Genomic DNA, 20,228 nt, shown 5'->3' with positions numbered 1-20,228 from the left:
TCCTGTGGTATGGAAAGTTCATTTTTAGGTTTTGATTACTCACTAAAGGTACTCTTACTGAAGTATTTGGCACCAAGGAGACTGACGGGGCCCAGGTCATTCCCAGAATCCCAAGCACTCTGCAGATCTCATGGGACTTTAGCTGAGCTGACTCACACGGCAGGCATAAGGGATGGTTCGGATGGCCACAGCACACAGCACAGCGTCCTGCCTTGGCTGGGTGGACACTGAGAATGCTTCCCCATTTCTGCTGGGCACTCCAAAGCAAGGTCTGTGGGTCAAACAGTACTGTGCTCCTGACTCAGGAATTAAACTCAGAGCGAGGAAACTCCTGTGTCCTTTTCTATGATATCAAGCCCAGATTTCGGGGGTTAAAGTCCAATTTGGGAGACTTCCCCCATCTCCAGTGGTTAAGAATCTGCTTGCCAATGAAGAAGACACCAGTTTGATCTGTGGTCCAGGAAGATCCTACATGCCGCAGAGCTACTAAGCCTATGCATCATAACTTCTGAAGCCCAGGTGTGCTTAGGGCCTGTGCTTTGCAGCAAGAGATGACACTGCAATGAGAAGCCCGCACATGGCAAGGAAGAGCGGCCCCCGCGCGCAGCAACTAGAGAAAGCCCGTGTGCAGCAGTGAAGACCCAGCAGGGCCCCAAATAAATATTTAAAAAAATCCAATTTGGGCCACCTCACCTTTCTTTCTCCTTGGGAGGCACCCCTCCAGTAGTGATCTGTTCCTTCAGTAAATACTGAGCCCAGATCCTGAGCTAGTGCCAAGGACAGACCAGTGGTCAGTCAGGCAGTATCGCCGCGTCCCCTGTGGCTCTTGCATTCCACATAAACGTAAGTTCCAGGTAAATCATGGACAAACAAGGTAATTGCAGATTCTGATTATGTTCCATGAAGGAAAGAGACTGATACGAGATACAGGGAAAAGGGGGATGGCTTTAGATGAGTGGTCAAGAAATGTTCTCTGAGGTGAGATTTAAGTTGCTGCTTTGCTTCAGGGATGCGGAGCCAGTCATGAAAAGAGCTGGGGAAAGAATGTTCCTGGCAAAGGGTTGGTAACTGTGAAAGGTAGGAAAGAAGGCATGTGTCTCTGAGGAATGGAGACCATCTGCATGAATCTGGAATACGAGTCAATGGGAGACTGACATGAAAAGAGGTTGGAGAGGTCAACTCAGTGACAACAAAACAACCTATTTAAAAGTCGATAAAGGACCTGAATAGACATTTCAACATCACTGTCACTAGGGAAAAGCAAATCAAAACCACAATTAGATACCACTTCATATCCATTAGGATGGCTACTAGCAAAGAAAACAAGAGTCCCTAAAAGCATTAGTGAGGATGAGGAGAAACTGGAGCCCTTATGCACTGTTGATAGGAGGGCAAAAGGGTGCAGCCACCGTGGCACACAGTATAGCAGTTCTTCAAAAAACTAAAAGCAGAATCACCCTCTGATCCAGAAATCCCATTTCTGCGTGTATACCCACGAGAATTGAAAACAAGAGCTTGAAGAGCTATCTGTACACCCATGTTCATAGCAGTGTTCTTCACAATAAGCCAAAAGGTGGAAGCAGCCCAAGTAGCTATTGACAGGTGAATGGATAAACAAAATGTGGGACAGACATGTATTATTCAGCCTTCCAAAGGAAGAAAGTCTTGACATGCACTACAACATGGATGAACCTTGAGGACACTATGCTTAGTGAAGTCAATCACAGAAAGACAAGTACTGTATGATTCTACTTGTATGAGCTACGTGTGGCAGTCCAGTTCACAGAAACAGGAAGCTGAATGGTGGTTGCCAGGATCTACGGGGAAGGGAAATGGGAGTTACTGTTTAATGTGTATAGAGTTTCAGTTATGCAAGATAAACAGAATTCTCGAGATGGTGATGACTGTTACACAACAATGTGAGTGTGAAACTTAAAAATGATTAAGATGATAAATTTTACGTGTATTTTACCACCATAAAAAAAAAAAAAAAATTGGAGGTTGGAGAGGTAGGCAGAAGGGAATTGCGATCTTATACATTCATGGGTATGGCAGCTCAGGTCTGAAAATGTGGAGCTGGTAGAGTCAGTGGCTACTGAAACCAAGGGCTTTCTTTTGCTAGAGGAAGTAAACCTGTGGATGCAATGTGCAGAAAAATATGGCTGAATCTCTGTATGTGATCATACACCTCCTTTTCACTATTTCCGGGGAGGAGTTCATAGCATCATCACAGTCGGGGGCATATAATCTTATATTTTTGGAGTTGGGCTAGCTTTATAAGGGAGAAACAACTGCCTTAAACTTGGACAAATGGAGGGAGATATATGTATATATATTATGTGGGAACCTCAGTTTGCATCATGGGCTTTAGTCAGATCAGAGAGAATCGTGGGAGTAGGCAGGAGTTCTTGTGAACAAGGCATTCAGGAGCGAGGAGGGCTCTGGGACAACTGCATCCCACCAGAGATATCCTGGAACTAAGAAAGTGCCCTCACTCCCACTCCTAAGTGCCCATCCAGCCAGTCCTGGCTGTCTCATCTGGTGGCCGTGACGTCAGGACTCCTATCGAGCTAGGTGAGGTCGTAACCCTGTGCTGCTCCTCTCTCCTAGGAGCTGGACCACAGACTCAGGGCATCCTAGAGTACCGAAGCTCGCGTGTCAGCCACAGGCTGGGCCAGGTCAGTTTCCTAGGTGGATCTCGCCCTGAGGGTGCTGAGAGGCCACTGGGCCACTAGGTGGCAGCAAAGTCCACCAGGAACTGGAACCAAAGTGCGAGGGACAGACTTCGCTCTTCTCTCTCAAAGGACCCCTGCTGTCCCCAGGCCCTGACAGTGGCAGGAGGGAAGCTGGGCAGGCTCCTGTGGCCGTGTTTCCCTGCCCGCTCTGGTCCTTTCTTTCCTCTCTCCTCTTCTTTCATACCTGGGCAAAGGCCTGAGGTGATTGAGAGGAAAGCATTCCTGAGGGCTCTGCGGATCAGAGGTCAGGTCAGTTCGAAGGCAGAAGTGGCCGGGGTGAAGAACAAGTGTAGGGTGTGTGTGTATGTGTGTGTGTGTGTAGGGTGTGTGTGTGTGTGTGTGTAGGGTGTGTGTGTGTGTGTGTGTGTGTGTGTGTGTGTGTGTGTGTGGTGGGGCGCCCGGGGGGCAAGTGGGGAACTCAGTGTCCCACAAGGGCCCAGAACCCCCCGGCTTTCCTCCTCTCTTCCCTTGCTGTCAGTGGTGTCTTCTCTTACTCAGGGTGTAGAATTATAGAAACCTTGTGCAATTTCCCTCTTTCTCCTCCTGCCTTCATTTAGAGATAAGGGGCTGGACCCCAGAGCAGCGAGGATTCAAATTTAATGGTTACGTGGCTCCACAGGCTTTGCCCTCTGAAAGTGAGGGGGAGGGAGGCACTTAAGCCTCTGAAATGATAATCAGAGAAACCCGAGTCCATCCTCCATGAGCCTGACCTCCACAGAGCCGAGGAGCACCTGGCGCCCGGCAGGCCCTGCTGGCCGGCCCGCCTTCGCTTGGCAGGGCTCCTTGCCTTCCCGGAATGTGTGTTCCTTCTTGTTTGCCACTCGGTGCTTGGCCTCGAGCCAAACCTGGGCTGCTCAGAATACTGTGCCCCACTCACTTCTCTCGCAGGATCTGAGACAAGGCCCTTTTCCGCTTGGGGAAAGGCCAGGCCCTGGCTGCAGCCTCATCCTCCCGGTGCTGCCCTCTCGGGACATCAGCCTCTCCAACGGTCGAGGGCAGAAGGCAGCTGGCACCCCGGCAGAGCAGAGAGTGGCATATTGGTATTTTAGCCTTTTGGCAGCCTTCTAAATTGGGCCAGAGTGGGCAAAGTGTTACAAACAAGCTGTTCATTAACTTGTTAAATGCAGAAAGGTTGGCTTAGGCTCCACTTTGGGAGAACGTGACACCCACTGCTCCTGGATTCACTCTGGCGTGAAGGCGTGTTAATTGGTATAGGATTTCTGATGGAAGTTTTTCTTTGCTGTTAGTAATAAATGCCAGGCTCATCTGAATGCGTGCTCTTTCCAGGCTGTAGTTAGGTTTAAAAGATGTGTTAAGCACATTCTATGGACCCCTGGATGTATGCTTCTATAGATACTATGATTTTATAGTTTTCTGAACAACAAAATGGGTACCAGGCCCCACACCAGGTGCTTGTTTATGCTCATTTGACTCTCACAAGAAGCTCTCAATACAACAATATAGTTTTCACAACTCACGCTGTAGAAACGGAGCTCAATAGGACAGAAATACACATGGACCCCTTCAAAGAGTTTACTGAGGATAGCTATGTGAGTGTGAGACGTGTGAGCCCTGATAAGTACAAAAGGGAGTGGTACTGACTGACTCAGTGGCAAGGGGTGTGCTGCCTGTGTGGGATTCAGAGGATGAGCAAGATTTGATCAGGGAGCTGTGGGGAGAATCCTCACAGGCTGTGTGTTTGGGGGCGGGGGCGTGGTAACAGCAGTACAAGGATGGTGGTGTGGAGGGTGGTGCCAATGACAGCTTAGGAGGAGAGTTCTGCTGGGGAGTGGATACCTAAGTGTGCAAAACCTGTCAGGATCTAAGTGCCAAGATGAGAAGGAAGGACCTGATTTTTTAGGCAATGAAGAGCTTACTGGGGCTACAGGAGTTTAGGAGTGATGGATAAATATGATGGTTTGGGAATGCTGGTTGGGAAATGGAGCACAAGGTCAGAATAGTGAAAAGTCTGTCAGAATAGTGCAGACCACGGTTTCTCAACCTCAGCACTGCTGCCTTTTCGGGCCACACAGTCCTTTGATGGTGGTGGTGGTGGGGGTAATCCTGTGCCCATTGTAGGGTGTTTGGCCACATCCTTGGCCCATCTGATGCCGGTAGCACTTCCCACTTCCCGTCCCTAGTTGTGACAACCAAAAACATCTCTAGACATTGCCAAATGTCCCTTAGAGGGCAAAGTGGCCCCCGATTGACAGTCATTAGTCTAGAAGGCACGAGGTAAGGGCCTGAACCTCAGAATGTTGGCAGGTATTTTCATAGCCAACTGCATCAATCTACTGACATTTAGAATAGCTGACAAAAATGATTTCCTTGCCACAGGAAACTCATCGTCAGTGCCAAAGAACTTAATGGCCTAAGGAAGCTTCAGAAGTAGATCATTCTGCATCTTAGAAACCTCTAGAGGATATACCAAAACTACACATAATGTGCTCTAGACTCATTAGCAAGAAAGTGGCTGATCTCAGGATTTCTCTCTCTACCCCTCACCCTCAAGTCACATCTTACTCAACTCCACTTTGAATAAGGAATGCCCACTCTACAGGAGAAGCAAGAGATGTGGGTTTGATCCCTGGGTTGGGAAGATTCCCTGGAGTAAGAAATGGCAACCCACTCCAGTATTCCTGACTGGAAAATTCCACGAACCGAGGAGCATGACGGGCTACAGTCCATGGGGTCACAAAGAGTCGGACGTGACTGAGTGCACAATCTGTCCATAGGCAGAGAAGCTACTGATCTATCTTTTGCTAGGCTTGCATTCACCTTTTTAACATTTTTCACTTTGCCAATTGGTAGAGTGGATGGATAGAGCCTGGCCTGCAATGAACAGCTATGATTTACTAAGATGTAAATACAGGAAAACAACAGAATGGGAAAGACTAGAGATCTCTTCAAGAAAATTAGAGATACCAAGGGGACATTTCAAGCAAAGATGGGCTCGCTAAAGGACAGAAATGGTATGGACCTAACAGAAGCAGAAGATATTCAGAAGAGGTGGCAAGAATACACAGAACTGTACAAAAAAGATCTTCATGACCCAGATAATCACGATGGTGTGATCACTCATCTAGAGCCAGACATCCTGGAATGTGAAGTCAGGTGGGCCTTAGAAAGCATCACGACAAACAAAGCTAGTGGAGGTGATGGAATTCCAGTTGAGCTCTTTCAAATCCTGAAAGATGATGCTGTGAAAGTGCTGCACTCAATATGCCAGCAAATTTGGAAAACTCAGCAGTGGCCACAGGACTGGAAAAGGTCAGTTTTCATTCCAATCTCAAAGAAAGGCAATGCCAAAGAATGCTCAAACTACCGCACAGTTGCACTCATCTCACATGCTAGTAAAGTAATGCTCAAAATTCTCCAAGCCAGGCTTCAACAATATGTGAACCGTGAACTTCCTGATGTTCAAGCTGGTTTTAGAAAAGGCAGAGGAACCAGAGATCAAATTGCCAACATCTGCTAGATCATGGAAAAAGCAAGAGAGTTCCAGAAAAACATCTATTTCTGCTTTATTGACTATGCCAAAGCCTTTGACTGTGTGGATCACAATAAACTGTGGAAAATTCTGAAAGAGATGGGACTACCAGACCACCTGACCTGCCTCTTGAGAAATCTGTATGCAGGTCAGGAAGCAACAGTTAGAACTGGACATGGAACAACAGACTGGTTCCAAATAGGAAAAGGAGTACGTCAAGGCTGTATATTGTCACCTTGTTTATTTAACTTATATGCAGAGTACATCATGAGAAACGCTGGACTGGAAGAAACACAAGCTGGAATCAAGATTGCCGGGAAAAATATCAATAATCTCAGATATGCAGATGACACCACCCTTATGGCAGAAAGTGAAGAGGAACTAAAAAGCCTCTTGATGAAAGTGGAGAGTGAAAAAGTTGGCTTAAAGCTCAACATTCAGAAAACGAAGATCATAGCATCTGGTCCCATCACTTCATGGGAAATAGTTAGGGAAACAGTGGAAACAGTGTCAGACTTTATTTTTGGGGGCTCCAAAATCACTGCAGATGGTGACTGCAGCCATGAAATCAAAAGACGCTTACTCCTTGGAAGGAAAGTTATGACCAACCTAGATAGCATATTCAAAAGCAGAGACATTACTTTGCCAACAAAGGTCCGTCTAGTCAAGGCTATGGTTTTTCCAGTGGTCATGTATGGATGTGAGGTGAAGAAGGCTGAGCGCTGAAGAATTGATGCTTTTGAACTTCGGTGTTGGAGAAGACTCTTGAGAGTCCCTTGGACTGCAAGGAGATCCAACCAGTCCATTCTGAAGGAGATCAGCCCTGGGATTTCTTTGGAGGGAATGATGCTGAAGCTGAAACTCCAGTACTTTGGCCACCTGATGCAAAGAGTTGGCTCACTGGAAAAGACTCTGATGCTGGGAGGGATTGGGGGCAGGAGGAGAAGGGGACGACAGAGGATGAGATGGCTGGATGGCATCACTGACTCGATGGACGTGAGTCTGGGTGAACTCCGGGAGTTGGTGATGGACAGGGAGGCCTGGCGTGCTGCGATTCATGGGGTTGCGAAGAGTTGGACACGACTGAGTGACTGAACTGAACTGAACTGATCTCTGTCTAAAGAAGGAATTGGCAAAGATCAACTAAGACCACTGTAAGAACTTTGGCTTTTACTCTGAATGAAATAAGAGGCAAAGGAGTGAATAATAAGCTTTTATTATAGCGGCCTTAAAAGGATCACCACTGGCTGTGAGGGAGGGAAAGGTGAGAGCAGGGAGGTCAGTTAGGAGACTTTGGGCCATCCCGTTAAGAGATGAGAGTGGCACTGACTCAGGTGGTAGAAGTAGAGAAGGTGGAAACAGGCAGATTCTAGATGTATTCTGATGGTAAAAACAATAGTTTTTACTGACAAATTAGAGATGGAGAATAACAGAAAAAGTCATGTTTTATGGCTTGAGAGGATGGACAGAATTGCCATCAACTGAGACAGAGAAAGCCATTAGTGGTGCAGTTTTGGAAGATCAGAAATGTAGTATTTAACATGTAAAGTTTGAGATGAGTTTTAGACAGCGAAGTAGGGAGGTCAGGTGGGTAATAGATACATGGGCCTGGAGTTCGGGAGAGAGGTCTGGGAGATATAAGTTTGGGAACTGTCACCATATGGATGGTATTTAACTGCAGGAGACTGGATGAGATCATCAGGGGACTGTGTCTGTGTATAGAGGAAAGTAGTGATGACTGAGCCCTGTGGCACGCGGTCATCGAGAGATCAGGAAGAAGAGGAGGAACTGGTAAAGGAAACTGATGAGTGCCTGATAAAGCAGGAGGAAACCCAGAAGAGTTTGTTGTTCTGGAAGCTAATTACCATATGGCAAGCAGGGGACTGACAAATGCTGTTAATAAACCAAAATTTTCTTTTCCCGTGGCTCAGTGAAAGTTCTTTTTCACTGGAATGTAGCCCAGAAATTTCCAACCTGGACAACGCCAAGCAATTTAATGCTTAGGGGTTATTCTTTCGGTACAAAAATGGCCTGAGCCCCATTTCCAACCATTGTGGTCAGTCCTGACGCTGTTTCTGCAAGAGCTTCCATGATGCAGTCTGGTTGACTGATGTCTCCTGTTCTTTTAGCTTTTGCCCTTTTGCCCATGATGTGACTCTCCTCATCCTTCACTCCAGCCACCAAGCAAATCCAATGTACCCAACCTGCACGAAAGATTTAGAGTTAATGGAAGGCTATGGCACAAAGCCAAAAACAACTTCAAATTCAGCACACATGTGACTGCTTATAAAATGTGACAGCCATGCTCTATCTCAGGAAACTCCTCACCGGCCATGTCCTCCAGTAGGCCCCTGCCTCCTGCCATGTTTCTGGCATGTATCCCATCTCAGTTCTTTTCATCAACCTCCCTCCACTTCTTTCCTAGGCCTCATTCTTTTTCTAGGGCATCCAGTGAAAATTCAGATTTCTTTCCTCTTATTATTTGTAGTAACTGATCTCCCTTTGTATCCTCCTGGCCCATTTAGACTAAACCCAGGGAGCTGACCTTTCTCAATCAAAGAGGTCCATCTAGGCACTTACCTCAAACGAAACAACACATACTCTCTAGCAATAAATTAGGTGTCACTCCTGAAGTCAGAGAGGCTGTATTCAGTTTTTGTTTTTAATAGCAGTTTTCCCATTTGAGTAAATAAAACAGAAAAAAAACACATTACCACTAACAAACCACACAGCAGTGTACCACGATGGTTAAGAGCAGAGGTTCTGGAATCAGTGCATCCACATTTAAACCTCATTAAGTTCACCTGGGCAACTGTTAGGCTTTAGCCCTCTCATCTCTAAGAGGAGGATAACAGTAGTATCTACCTTAGAGCTGTTTGTGTGTTAGTTGCTCAGTTGTGTCTGACTCTTTGCGACCCCATGGATTTAGCCCCAAGGCTCCTCTGTCCATGGAATTCTCCAGGCAAGAATACTGGAGTGTGTTGCCACTTCCTCCTCCAGGGGATCTTCCCAACCCAGGGATCGAACCCAGGTCTGCTGCATTGCAGGCAGATTCTTTCCTGTCTGAGCCACCAGGGAAGCCCTTTAGAGCTTTATGGTTCTTACTGATGTAAATATTCCATTTTAATAATAACCAAACTTTATGGTTATTAAAAGCCTCTTGATGAAAGTGAAAGTGGAGAGTGAAAAAGTTGGCTTAAAGCTCAACATTCAGAAAACGAAGATCATAGCATCTGGTCCCATCACTTCATGGGAAATAGATGGGGAAACTGTGGAAACAGTGTCAGACTTTATTTTTTTGGGCTCCAAAATCATTGCAGATGGTAACTGCAGTCATGAAATTAAAAGACGCTTACTCCTTGGGAGGAAAGTTATGACCAAGCTACATACCATATTCAAAAGCAGAGACATTACTTTGCCAACAAAGGTCCATCTAGTCAAGGCTATGGTTTTTCCAGTGGTCATGTATGGATGTGAGAGTTGGACTGTGAAGAAGGCTGAGCACCGAAGAATTGATGCTTTTGAACTGTGGTGTTGGAGAAGACTCTTGAGAGTCCCTTGGACACTGCAAGGAGATCCAACCAGTCCATTCTGAAGGAGATCAGCCCTGGGATTTCTTTGGAGGGAATGATGATGAAGCTGAAACTCTAGTCCTTTGGCCACCTCATGCGAAGAGTTGACTCATTGGAAAAGACTGATGCTGGGAGGGATTGGGGGCAGGAGGAGAAGGGGACGACGGAGGATGAGATGGCTGGATGGCATCACTGACTTGATGGATGTGAGTCTGAGTGAACTCCGGGAGTTGGTGAGGGACAGGGAGGCCTGGCGTGCTGCGATTCATGGGGTTGCAAAGAGTCAGACACGACTGAGCAACTGAACTGGTTATTATTAAAATGGAATATTTACACCAAACCCTTTTAAGTCCTTGACACATACAAAGAGTTTAATCAATCTCAGTTATTATCTATTAAACTTCAAGAAGTTAAACAAGTATAAAACCCAATGTTGGTACAGCTACACAGAATTAGATATAGGTTTTTCTGATACATTTTTAATGGTACCGCACACAGATTCTCCTTTGAGAACTCTTTGGATATCACCATGAAGGGATTATAAATAGCTCATATGCTTTGATGTCTCATTCCACTTTTGTATTCCTCAAAGAGGTAGTTTGCAATGAAAAAGTTACTTGTGAAGAGTGCAGCCCTATTATTCATAACAACATTGGAACTAACCAAAAAACTTAACAGTGAGGAAATGGTTAAGAAAATTAAGATCTACTAACTTGATGTTAACTCCAGGTTACCATTAAACATGAGTAGACACTGATTAAGGGAGGAAATTTGTAAAAAGCAGAATTAAAATACTGCTTATGCATGAATTACAACTATGTAAAATGTGAATCTTTCTAAAAAAAAAATCAGCAGATGCATCAGAGAGTTAGATTTACATGCTGAGTTCCTTGTTTTCTGTCAAGTTGCTTAAGTTTGTCAAACTGTCCCCCTACAATAGCTTGGCCTTATGCAAGCATGAAAAGCTATGTTGATTAACAAGGTATTTTGATTTCTGCTGCAATACCATGGAAGGATAATGTGTTTTCTGATAAATTGCCTCTATTCAATATATTTGTACTTACTTATTCAACAAATAACAACCACTGTCCATGTGCCAGGCACTACACTAAGCAGCAGATATTCAATGGCGAGTAGACACGGTCCCTGGCCTCCAGGACTTCCAGTTTAGTGGCAAGAGATATACTGCCAAAAATTACATGTGATTTGAGCACACTAAAGGGTTCATGATTCCAGGGTATTGTTAAATAAGGGAAGCAAACTAGTCTGGCACACCAGGGAAGATATCCCTGATGAAGAGATTACATAGGCGTTTTCCTGCTGAAGAGTATGGGAGAGTTAAGAGGGGGAGAGAACAGCAAGTAGAAAGGCTTTAAGGGGCGAAAAGAACATCTTAAGCTGGAGGAACAAAAAGATCTGCAGAGTTGGGGCACAGTACACGGGCGGGCTACAGTCCACGGCGTTGCAAAGTCTGCCATGGCTGAGCAACTAACACACACACACGGTCCACGGCGTTGCAAAGAGTCTGCCATGACTGAGTGACTAACACACACGCACACAGTCCACAGTGTTGCAGAGTCTGCCATGGCTGAGCGACTCACACACACACACACGCAAACACACACAGAGTCCACGGCGTTGCAGTCTGCCATGGCCGGGCGACACACACACACACACACATAGTCCACGGCGTTGCAAAGAGTCTGCCATGACTGAGTGACTAACACACACGCACACAGTCCATGGCGTTGCAGAGTCTGCCATGGCTGAGGGACTCACACACACACACACACACACACACACACACACACAAGGGGAAAAGGGTCTAGGAAGGGGTCAGACTGTGTGGAGCTTTAGTAAAGATATTGCCAGCATATGAAATGGACTGGGGGATGAACACGGGGATGTGTGAATACCAGAAGACTACTTAACAAACTATTGTGGCAGTCCAGATGAGACAGATAATGGCTGTCTGGATGAGAGCGGTGGCACTGTGAAATGCATGGATTTAAAGCATATTTAAGATGCAGAATAGACACAACAGGAAGTTGGGGCACAGTACACGGGTGGGCAGTAATAGGCAAGGGTTACCATTATTCAGGTACAAATTAACCTTGGATCTTCCTGCAGTTTGGGTTAAAAGACAAAAGAAGAATTACTGCCTGCCTCTTTTTCCTCCATGCACCAAAACAGAGCAGCCTGTATTTAGAAGAAAACCTTTCCCACACAATGCAGGCTGGGACATGTTTCTCTGCACTAGGCCATGCTTTCCTCACCAGCTCACACTCTAGCTAGCTAGAGTGTGTGAGGGATGGACAAGTCAAGGGTGACACCTAGACTTCTGGCTAGAATTGGGTGGTGCACTGGTACCATTTCCTGAAGTAGGAAATACTGATGGAGCAGGTTTGATGGAGAAAGAGGAGTTGAGCTTTGGGATTTGGTGGGTTTGAGTTGCCTGTGAAATATGCAAGGGAGAATGTCTAGTTGGCTCTAAGTGGATATTCAGGTAGAGGTTTGAGAGAGTTCAGGAGAGGTTAGAGAAGAGATGTGCCCAAATCTATCACGGGCCTGGGGAAAAGATGGGAGAGCCTAGGAAGTATGTACAGAATGAGAAAAAGGATTTGGGAATCAAAACCTGATAATCTACAGCAAGTAGACAAGAAACTGGCAATTAAGAAAGAGTGGTCAAAGAAGTGCTAGAAAAACTAGATAGCACATTAATTAAAGGAAGAGTTGTTTGAAAAGGAGGGTTTAACGGTGCCAGGAGGACTAGTAAAATGAGAACCATTAGTAGTCCTACTGAGAATTTTTGTAGTGATGGGAACAGTCTAGATTAAAATGGGTTGAGAGGTGGGCAGGAGGTGAGAAACCTTTTGACACTTTTAGATCTGGCTGTAAAGAGGAAGAAAGTAAAAGGTCAGTATTTACAGGGGGACATGAGGTCATGCTTTATTTAAAGACAGAAGATTTAATACATCTAAATGCTGATGCAAAGGAGCCAGTAGAGCGACTGCTGCCTCTGGGTGTGAAGGAGCTCTCTGCACACAACCCCTGAGCACAGGTGAAGGCATTATCCACAGCTTGGGGGTCACTGCAATAGGAATGAGGAAGGCTCAGAGGTGGGGATAGAAAGACTCGTAGGTTTGGTGTCAGGAAAGCTGTAGTTCATGACCGTGCCTATTTTCTCTCTGAAGCTGGAGAGTGTGGGAGGAGGTGAGGACTTTGCAGGTCTGAGGAATGAAGACTGAGGTAGCAGCTGTGGAGAGCTAGCTAGAGTGTGAGCTGGTGAGGAAAGCATGGCCTAGTGCAGAGAAACATGTCCCAGCCTGCATTGTGTGGGAAAGGTTTTCTTCTAAATACAGGCTGCTCTGTTTTGGTACAGGGAGGAAAAAGAGGCAGGCAGTAATTCTTTTGTCTTTTAACCCAAACTGCAGGAAGATCCAAGGTTACTTTGTACCTGAATAATGGTAACTCTTGCCTATTACTGACACTTTAGCTGGCTACCACTTCCTTTGACACTCTGACATGTTAGTTTTTCTTACACAAGAAAACTTCGATTGCCTAGGCTGCCGCTCTTGTTCTACTTCCCATCTTTCAGATTCATGACATCTGAAAGTACAATGTACGGCTTTTAAAAGTTTTAGATCAGTATGTCGATGTCAGCAGCTGATCCAAACACGACCTAATATATAAAACAAAGCCAATTATATAGGTTCTGTCATGTAGCAGTTAATTGAGAAAGACAGTTTCTCATTATTGGTTTCTATAATTTACCTGCTGAATTTAGGAAATTCATAAAGTGACACAAAATTATATTTAAAATGTTCAAGCAAGGAGATGTGCTATCATTTTCTGGGAGAGGGAGAAGGTACGGGTGGATCCAGTGTAAGGAGATGGAGACCCCGCACTAGAATCGTGGCCCTGTCACCAGCAACCACGTGACTGAGCTCCGCTAAGTTTGCTTCTTTTCTATAAAATCAGAATAATGAGAGCGACCAAGGTGGCGGAGTAGAAAGACCCTGAGCTCACCTCCTCTCACGAGCACACCCAAATCACAACTATGTGCACAACCACCACGGCTGAAAAAAATAATGGAAACTACCAGCAAAAATCTTCTACAACTAAAGCCATAAGGAAGGAACCATAACGAGTTGGGTAGGAGGAGTGGACTCATGACACAGTTAAATCCCATATGCCCCAGGTAGGTGACCCACAGACTGGAGAATAATATTGCAGAGGTTCTTCTACAGGAGTGAGAGTTCCGAGCCCCACGTCAGGCTCCCCAGCCTGGGAGTCTGGCACTGGAAAACGAGCCCCCATAGCATTTGGCTTTGAGGGCCAGTGGGGCTTAATTATGGAAGCCCTACAGGACTAGGGGAAATATCGACTTCAATCCTAAAGGAAGCACACAAAATCTCATGCTTACTGGGACCCAAGGCAAAAGCAAAAATTTGATAGGAGCCTAAGCCAGACCTACTGCTGATCTTGGAGAATCTCCTGGAGAGGTGTGAGGGTGGCTGTGGCTCACCCAAGGGGTACAGATACCGGTGGCAGTAATACTGGGGAACATTCAACCACAAGAACGCTCCTGGCAGCTGCCATATTGGCTCATTAGTGCCAAGACCTGGCCCCACCCAACAGCCTATAGGCTCTAGTGCTGGGATGACTCAGGCCAAACAACTGGGTGGGGACACAGTCCCACCCACCAGACAGGCAGCTTAAAAACTAAAGAGCTCACAGCCACCTAAATGTGGCCCTAGACACGGCTCAGCCTACCGGAGGGCCAAGACCCAGCTCCACAAACTGGCGGACAGGAAAGCTGCACAAGCCCTAGACTGGCTTCATCCACCAGGGGGTGAAGCAAGAGAATTACGATACTGCAACGCAGGCCAGACTCTACCCTGGGACCAGGTGGGCTGTGCCCCTGCCCACGAGCAGGGCAACACAACCTTCAGGACACTCGACTCCATACCCAACTGTGTCAGGAACTGGCGCTTTCCTACCAATGATCTGAAAGGAGCTCTGGGAACTTTGGGCCCTGAAGCCAGACTTCAGGAACCAGTTCTGCTTGCCAGTAGTCTGGCACCAACCCCAGGATCTGGGTTCACCTGCCAGTAGGTGGGCAACAGTCCCCGAGTCTTCAGGACCCAGACTCTGCCCCAGGTCACCTTAGGATTCCGTAACTGGCCACCTGGGGACAGGCCTGTGACACAGCAGGCAGCAGAATTTGCACAAGGCAAGGCCTGGCAACCAAACAGACTAGGGGCTTACCAAGCTTAGCGGACAACCCGTATAGTCGGCCTGCCACGACAGAAGGGCCCATGCAGACCTCTCAGGAGGAACCTCTAGAGCATATAATTTGGGTTATGAGAGGGGAATGCATGACTGGAATACACAGGATGCCTCCTACAGAGGGCTACTTCTCCAAGGTCAGGAAAAGTAAGTAACCTACCACATATGCAAAAACATACGTATGGCTGAGTTCCTTCACTGTTCACCTGAAACTACCATGCCATTGTTAATCGGCTACACCCCAATACAAAATAAAGTTTAAACACACACACAAATACAAACAGCAGCTTGGTCAGACAAAAAGAGGCAGCAGAAGAAAATAGTCCAGGTGAAGGAACAAGACAAAAATACAGAACTAATAAGTGAAGTGGGGACAGGCACACAAAGAGTTCAGAGTAATAATCGTAAAGATGATCAAAGAACTACGGAGGAGAAGAGATGCACAGAAAAGTTAGAAGTTTTTAACAAAGAGTTAGAAAATATATAAAAGAACAACCAAAGATGAACAATACAATAATTGAGATGAAAAATACACTAGAAGGAATCAATAGTAGATGAAAAGATTCAGAAGAACAGACTGCTGAGCTGGAAAAGACAGTAGTGGAAATCACTGTTGTTAAATAGGAAAACAAAAAAAGAATGAAAAGGAATGAGGACAGTTTGAGAGACCTCTGGACAACATCAGGCATACTAATACTTGCACTATAAGGGTCCCAGGAGAAGGAGAGAGAAGTGGCCTGAGAAAATATTTGAAGAGATAATAGCAGAAAACCTCCCTAACCTAGGAAAGGAAAGAGTCACCCAAGTTCAGGAAGCAGAGTCCCACAAAGGATTAATCCAAAGACAGTGCATACCAAGATGCACTGTTATCAAAATGACAAAAATGAAACATGCACAGAGAATACTAAAAGCATCAAGGGAAAAGCAACAAGCAACATACCAAGGAACTCCCGTAAGGCTATACGCTAATTTTTATCAGCAATTCTGCAGGCAAGAAAGCAGTGGCATGACATATTTAAGTGCTGAGAGGGAAAACCTACAACCAAAAATACCCAGAAAGGCTCTTATTCAGATTTGCTGGAGAAATTTAAAAGCATTACAGATAAGCAAAAGCTAAAAGAAGTCAGCACCAACAAACCAGCTTTATAACATATGTTAAAAGACTTTCTCTAGGCAAAAAAGCCTACATCTGTAAAGGCAAACACACAGGAAAGGTAAGAAATCACCCACACACAAAGCTAGTGGGGAGGCTGAAAGATAAGAGTAATAAAATCATCTCTATCCACAATAAGCATTTAAGGGATAAACAAAACAATTAGATGTAAAGTATGATATCAAAAATAGTAATCGTAAGAGGAGAAGAGTACAAATGCAGGGTATGTTAAACGTATTTTAAATTAAGAGATCAGCAACTTAATCACATATGTAACAGACTGCTAGACAAAAACCTGATGGTAAGAACAAACCAAAAATCTATACTAGATATACACAAAAGATGAAAAAGGAATCCAAATATAACACTAACGATCGTCACCAAGTCACAAGAGACAAGAACAAAAGAAGGGGGAGGGGAAAGACCTACAAAAACAAATCCAAAACAATGAACAAGACGGCAATAAGAACATACAGACCTATAATTGTCTTAAATATAAGCAGACTAAACGCTCCAACCAAAAAACACAGACTGACCAAATGGATACAAAAACAAGACCTGTATATATGCTGCCTACAAAAGACTCCCAGATCTAGAAACACATACGGACTGAAACTGAGGGGATGGAAAAGGGTATTTCACACAAATAGAAATCAAAGGAAAGCCAGAGTAGCAATACTTCTATCAGACAAAATAGACTTTAAAAGACTGTTACGAGAGACAAAGGATACTACATATGATCAGGGATCAATCCAAGGAGATACAACACTTGCAAATATATATGCACCCAACAGAGAAGCACCTCAATATATATGGCAAATATTAACAGAAATAAATGGTGAAATCAACAGTAATCCCGTACTTATATCAACAGATCATCCAGACAGAAAAAGAAACATAAACCTTAAGTAACACATTAGACCAGACAGACTTAATTATAGAAAAGATCAATGAAATGAAAAGCTGGTGCTTTGAAAAGATAAGCAAAACTGATGAATCTTTAGCCAGACTTATCAAGAAAAAAAAGGGAGAGGACCCAAATTGGTAAAATCAAATACAATTTCATTTTGCAGATGAGGCTACTGAATCTCAAACCTGCCCCAGACTATAAGTTTATAACTGATACTGCTTGGACTGATCGGAACATTCATGCTCTTTCCCACACAATGGGATGTAAATTTCTTTAAACATTTTCTTTTCTAAGTGCTGGCAGAAAAAGTTTAGTATCAGTAAATAGTCACATGACTGAGAAATTCTACTTTGCCACTTCAATGGAATACTTATTAAACCATATAGTCAATATGGATACAGCAAAAACTAAAGATAAAAATAAAAGGGTATCTGAAAGCAGGATGGTTCAGTGTGGTAACAGCTCAATCCTATTTTGAATAACCTGCTTAAAACTGAATATTTTGAAGCTGAACTTTGCAAACTGGATCTTTCTGACTCTAAAACAAGGGAACACAATACCAACAAAAGATCTTTTCCCTATTACGTACCATGTAACATCAATGGTGTATGGTCATGCAGGTGTATAACTTACAGGCTGCTATCGAGTAAAACATTACAAGTAGACTCTTAAGTTCTCCTGTCATTTACAATGCTAACACAAATGACACATTCAAACTTTTACATAGACCAGCTTGTGGTACAATTCAATCATGCTATGTATCTGGAAAGGAGACCTTTGGTTTCAATTTTTAAGACAGTACTAGTTTAGGTCAAAAAATTTCTTTCTGGGATCAATCTTAGGGAGACAGGAAAGATTGCTCCCATAGGTACTGTTTTAAGATGGAGACAATCTGACATCTAGATATACATTATCATTATCAGAAAGACAACAACTTTTCCCAGAGAAGAATCTGAGCTTTTCAGTCTAGACTATATGCCTAATCCAATAGTTATTGAAACAATATTGCCTTATCATTATCTACACTCCTGGCTTCAGCAATGGTGCCCTTTTGCTCTTCCTCCCTCCCTATCCCACCTCTATGCCTGACTGCCTGTTCCTCATTTTTTTTCCCCTGCTCCCAGCTTCCATTAGATATCCTTAATTATTTCAAATATACTGACTTGAAATGAAAACTTTTTTGGTAGCTTTCTCTTTGACTTTTAGTTTCAACTTATGCCTGCTATGTGACCTGTACTTATTTACACTTACTGGGTTTTCCCTTCCTGACTAAAAGGAACTGGGCTATTGCCTCTGTGGTCACTGAGTGGTGAGGTTATTTTGAGCCATGAGGGCTGGGGGCAGGGTTAGGCTAGGAAGGTAGCTGAAATTATAAGTTTCACAGTTGAAGCTAATCTTTAGCTTTCAAGTCTCATATACATTGCAATCTAATCCTCATTAAGAATAGAATATGTGTATATAACATATCATTTAAATTGTTATTTGAAATAACTGTAAAAACACATCCATAATTTGGAAGGAACAGCATTTCATTTTACTCTTGGTTCCACATTTCAAAAATTACACTGTCTGCATTTTGAATTAAGTGAAAGAGTTAAGAAAGGTCACTTTTTCTCCTTTGTATCTCAAAAATAAATGAACTTTGACTAAGTTTCAGATGCAAAACAAGAGGTCCACCACAGGCATTAATTTTAACAAAGTTATTTAAGATTCCCCCTTTCTTAAAGTGCTCCAGGAATTAGATGGGTGACTATGGGCTAACACCATCTTTATCAAGTATTGGCAAAGGTTATAGCTGGGAAAGCCTTTGCTTATTGAATGGAAGAGGAGGTATCACAGAATTGAGTAACTGATAAAACTTCAATCTTGAATTAGGTTAGGTCTTGATCTGCTTCCAGCTAGTTGATCTCTTGAAATATGTGGGCTGTGCAGTAAGTTTTTGGTTGCTGTATGATTTTCTTCTTGCTTCTAAATTTCACATATTCTCAATTTGTTTTACAGGTCAACCTTTTTTCTTTGGACTAAACCAATGTGGATAAGGGAGCCCAAAAGGGAATTAATCAGTTTTGGTGCATATTTTGAAGACATCGTCACAGAACATATTGCTCTGAAGTTAGGGTTAAAGTGATAATTTGCATTAGGATAATGTGGAGGACAACGTTCTCTCAGGAGAAAGTAAGCATTCTAAGCTTTCCTCTCCTAGGCATCTTCCCTCAGGCACTGAGACTGCAGCCATCCAATTCATGGGGACAGGCAGAAAGAGACTTCAAAAGTCAAATATATTTCCACAGCTAATTTTTAGCAAGTCTGGCAATGAGATCTTTCCATTCTTCTCTCTTCTTTGTGATGTATGTAGGAGTGAGTAGCTGCAGTAGTGATTGTGGCTGTTGTCTAAAGAAGTTCTGACACAAGGCCTCAGTGTTACAGATCACATACATCCCACAGTCATAGCTGTTTTGTTGAGCAGGGGCTTTCTCTTCCACAAAGGCCAGTTTGTTTCCTTTTCTGCCTAAGAAAGCCTCTAGTTTCTCTGCTACCTGTTTTGCATGGAATGAGTTACTACTACCGTAAGAATCATAATGAAAAAAGCCATTTTTATCTTGCAGATATACCAACAAGCTCCAGTGGGTCCCCCCAGCTGTGTGGTTGGAATTATCATTGATGGCTAAAAATATGACTCTCTTATTGGGGAGGTCCAAGGGTTCAAGGAACATGGCGATTTCTGCTGGGTTGCCAGTGCACTTGATGAACTGAGTAACTTCGGGGCTGATGAAACAGACGTGGTCAGAGCAGTCATGAAATTGGCTGTTGGCAAAGTACTCAAAGGCAAACCCAATAACATGGTCATTGAGCCAGCTTGGAGGATCCAGTAGTGAGACGTCTGATTGCCGCAGTAGACTGTCCATGTAACTCAAGACTACTGGGTCCATCTTGTACTGACCAGGGCTGCTCAGAAATTCCAGAAGCTGAAGGAGAGGCAGAAGACAATATTTACTGTTGAACAAGATACTTGACTGTAAAATGGGGATCATAAATAGCAGTTGCTCTTACAAGGTTTGGGGTAAAGATTAAATAT

General features: G+C 44.2%; 2 protein-coding genes across 3 annotated transcripts in view; both read right to left on the bottom strand.

Moving 5' to 3' along the window:
* Positions 1 to 7,378: 7,378 nt before the first annotated feature.
* Positions 7,379 to 20,228, bottom strand: part of LOC132346317 (collagen alpha-2(I) chain-like) — a 31,196-nt gene continuing 18,346 nt past the window's right edge. The window contains exon 3 of the mRNA XM_059890728.1: positions 7,379 to 8,429. Within this exon, the coding sequence (XP_059746711.1) occupies positions 8,387 to 8,429 (43 nt within the window). The 3' untranslated portion in view covers positions 7,379 to 8,386. The remainder of the gene's footprint in view (positions 8,430 to 20,228) is intronic.
* Positions 8,867 to 20,228, bottom strand: part of SENP8 (SUMO peptidase family member, NEDD8 specific) — a 30,048-nt gene continuing 18,686 nt past the window's right edge. For both annotated transcript variants that reach the window (XM_010809023.4, XM_024997928.2), the window contains exon 2: positions 8,867 to 20,118. In XM_010809023.4, the coding sequence (XP_010807325.1) occupies positions 19,444 to 20,082 (639 nt within the window). In that variant the 5' untranslated portion in view covers positions 20,083 to 20,118 and the 3' untranslated portion in view covers positions 8,867 to 19,443. The remainder of the gene's footprint in view (positions 20,119 to 20,228) is intronic.

Source organism: Bos taurus, chromosome 10 (assembly GCF_002263795.3).
Source record: "Bos taurus isolate L1 Dominette 01449 registration number 42190680 breed Hereford chromosome 10, ARS-UCD2.0, whole genome shotgun sequence".
NCBI classification, from domain to species: Eukaryota; Metazoa; Chordata; class Mammalia; order Artiodactyla; family Bovidae; genus Bos; species Bos taurus.
Note: the sequence above shows the minus strand (reverse complement) of the source record. Positions and strands in the feature narration are given on the sequence as shown.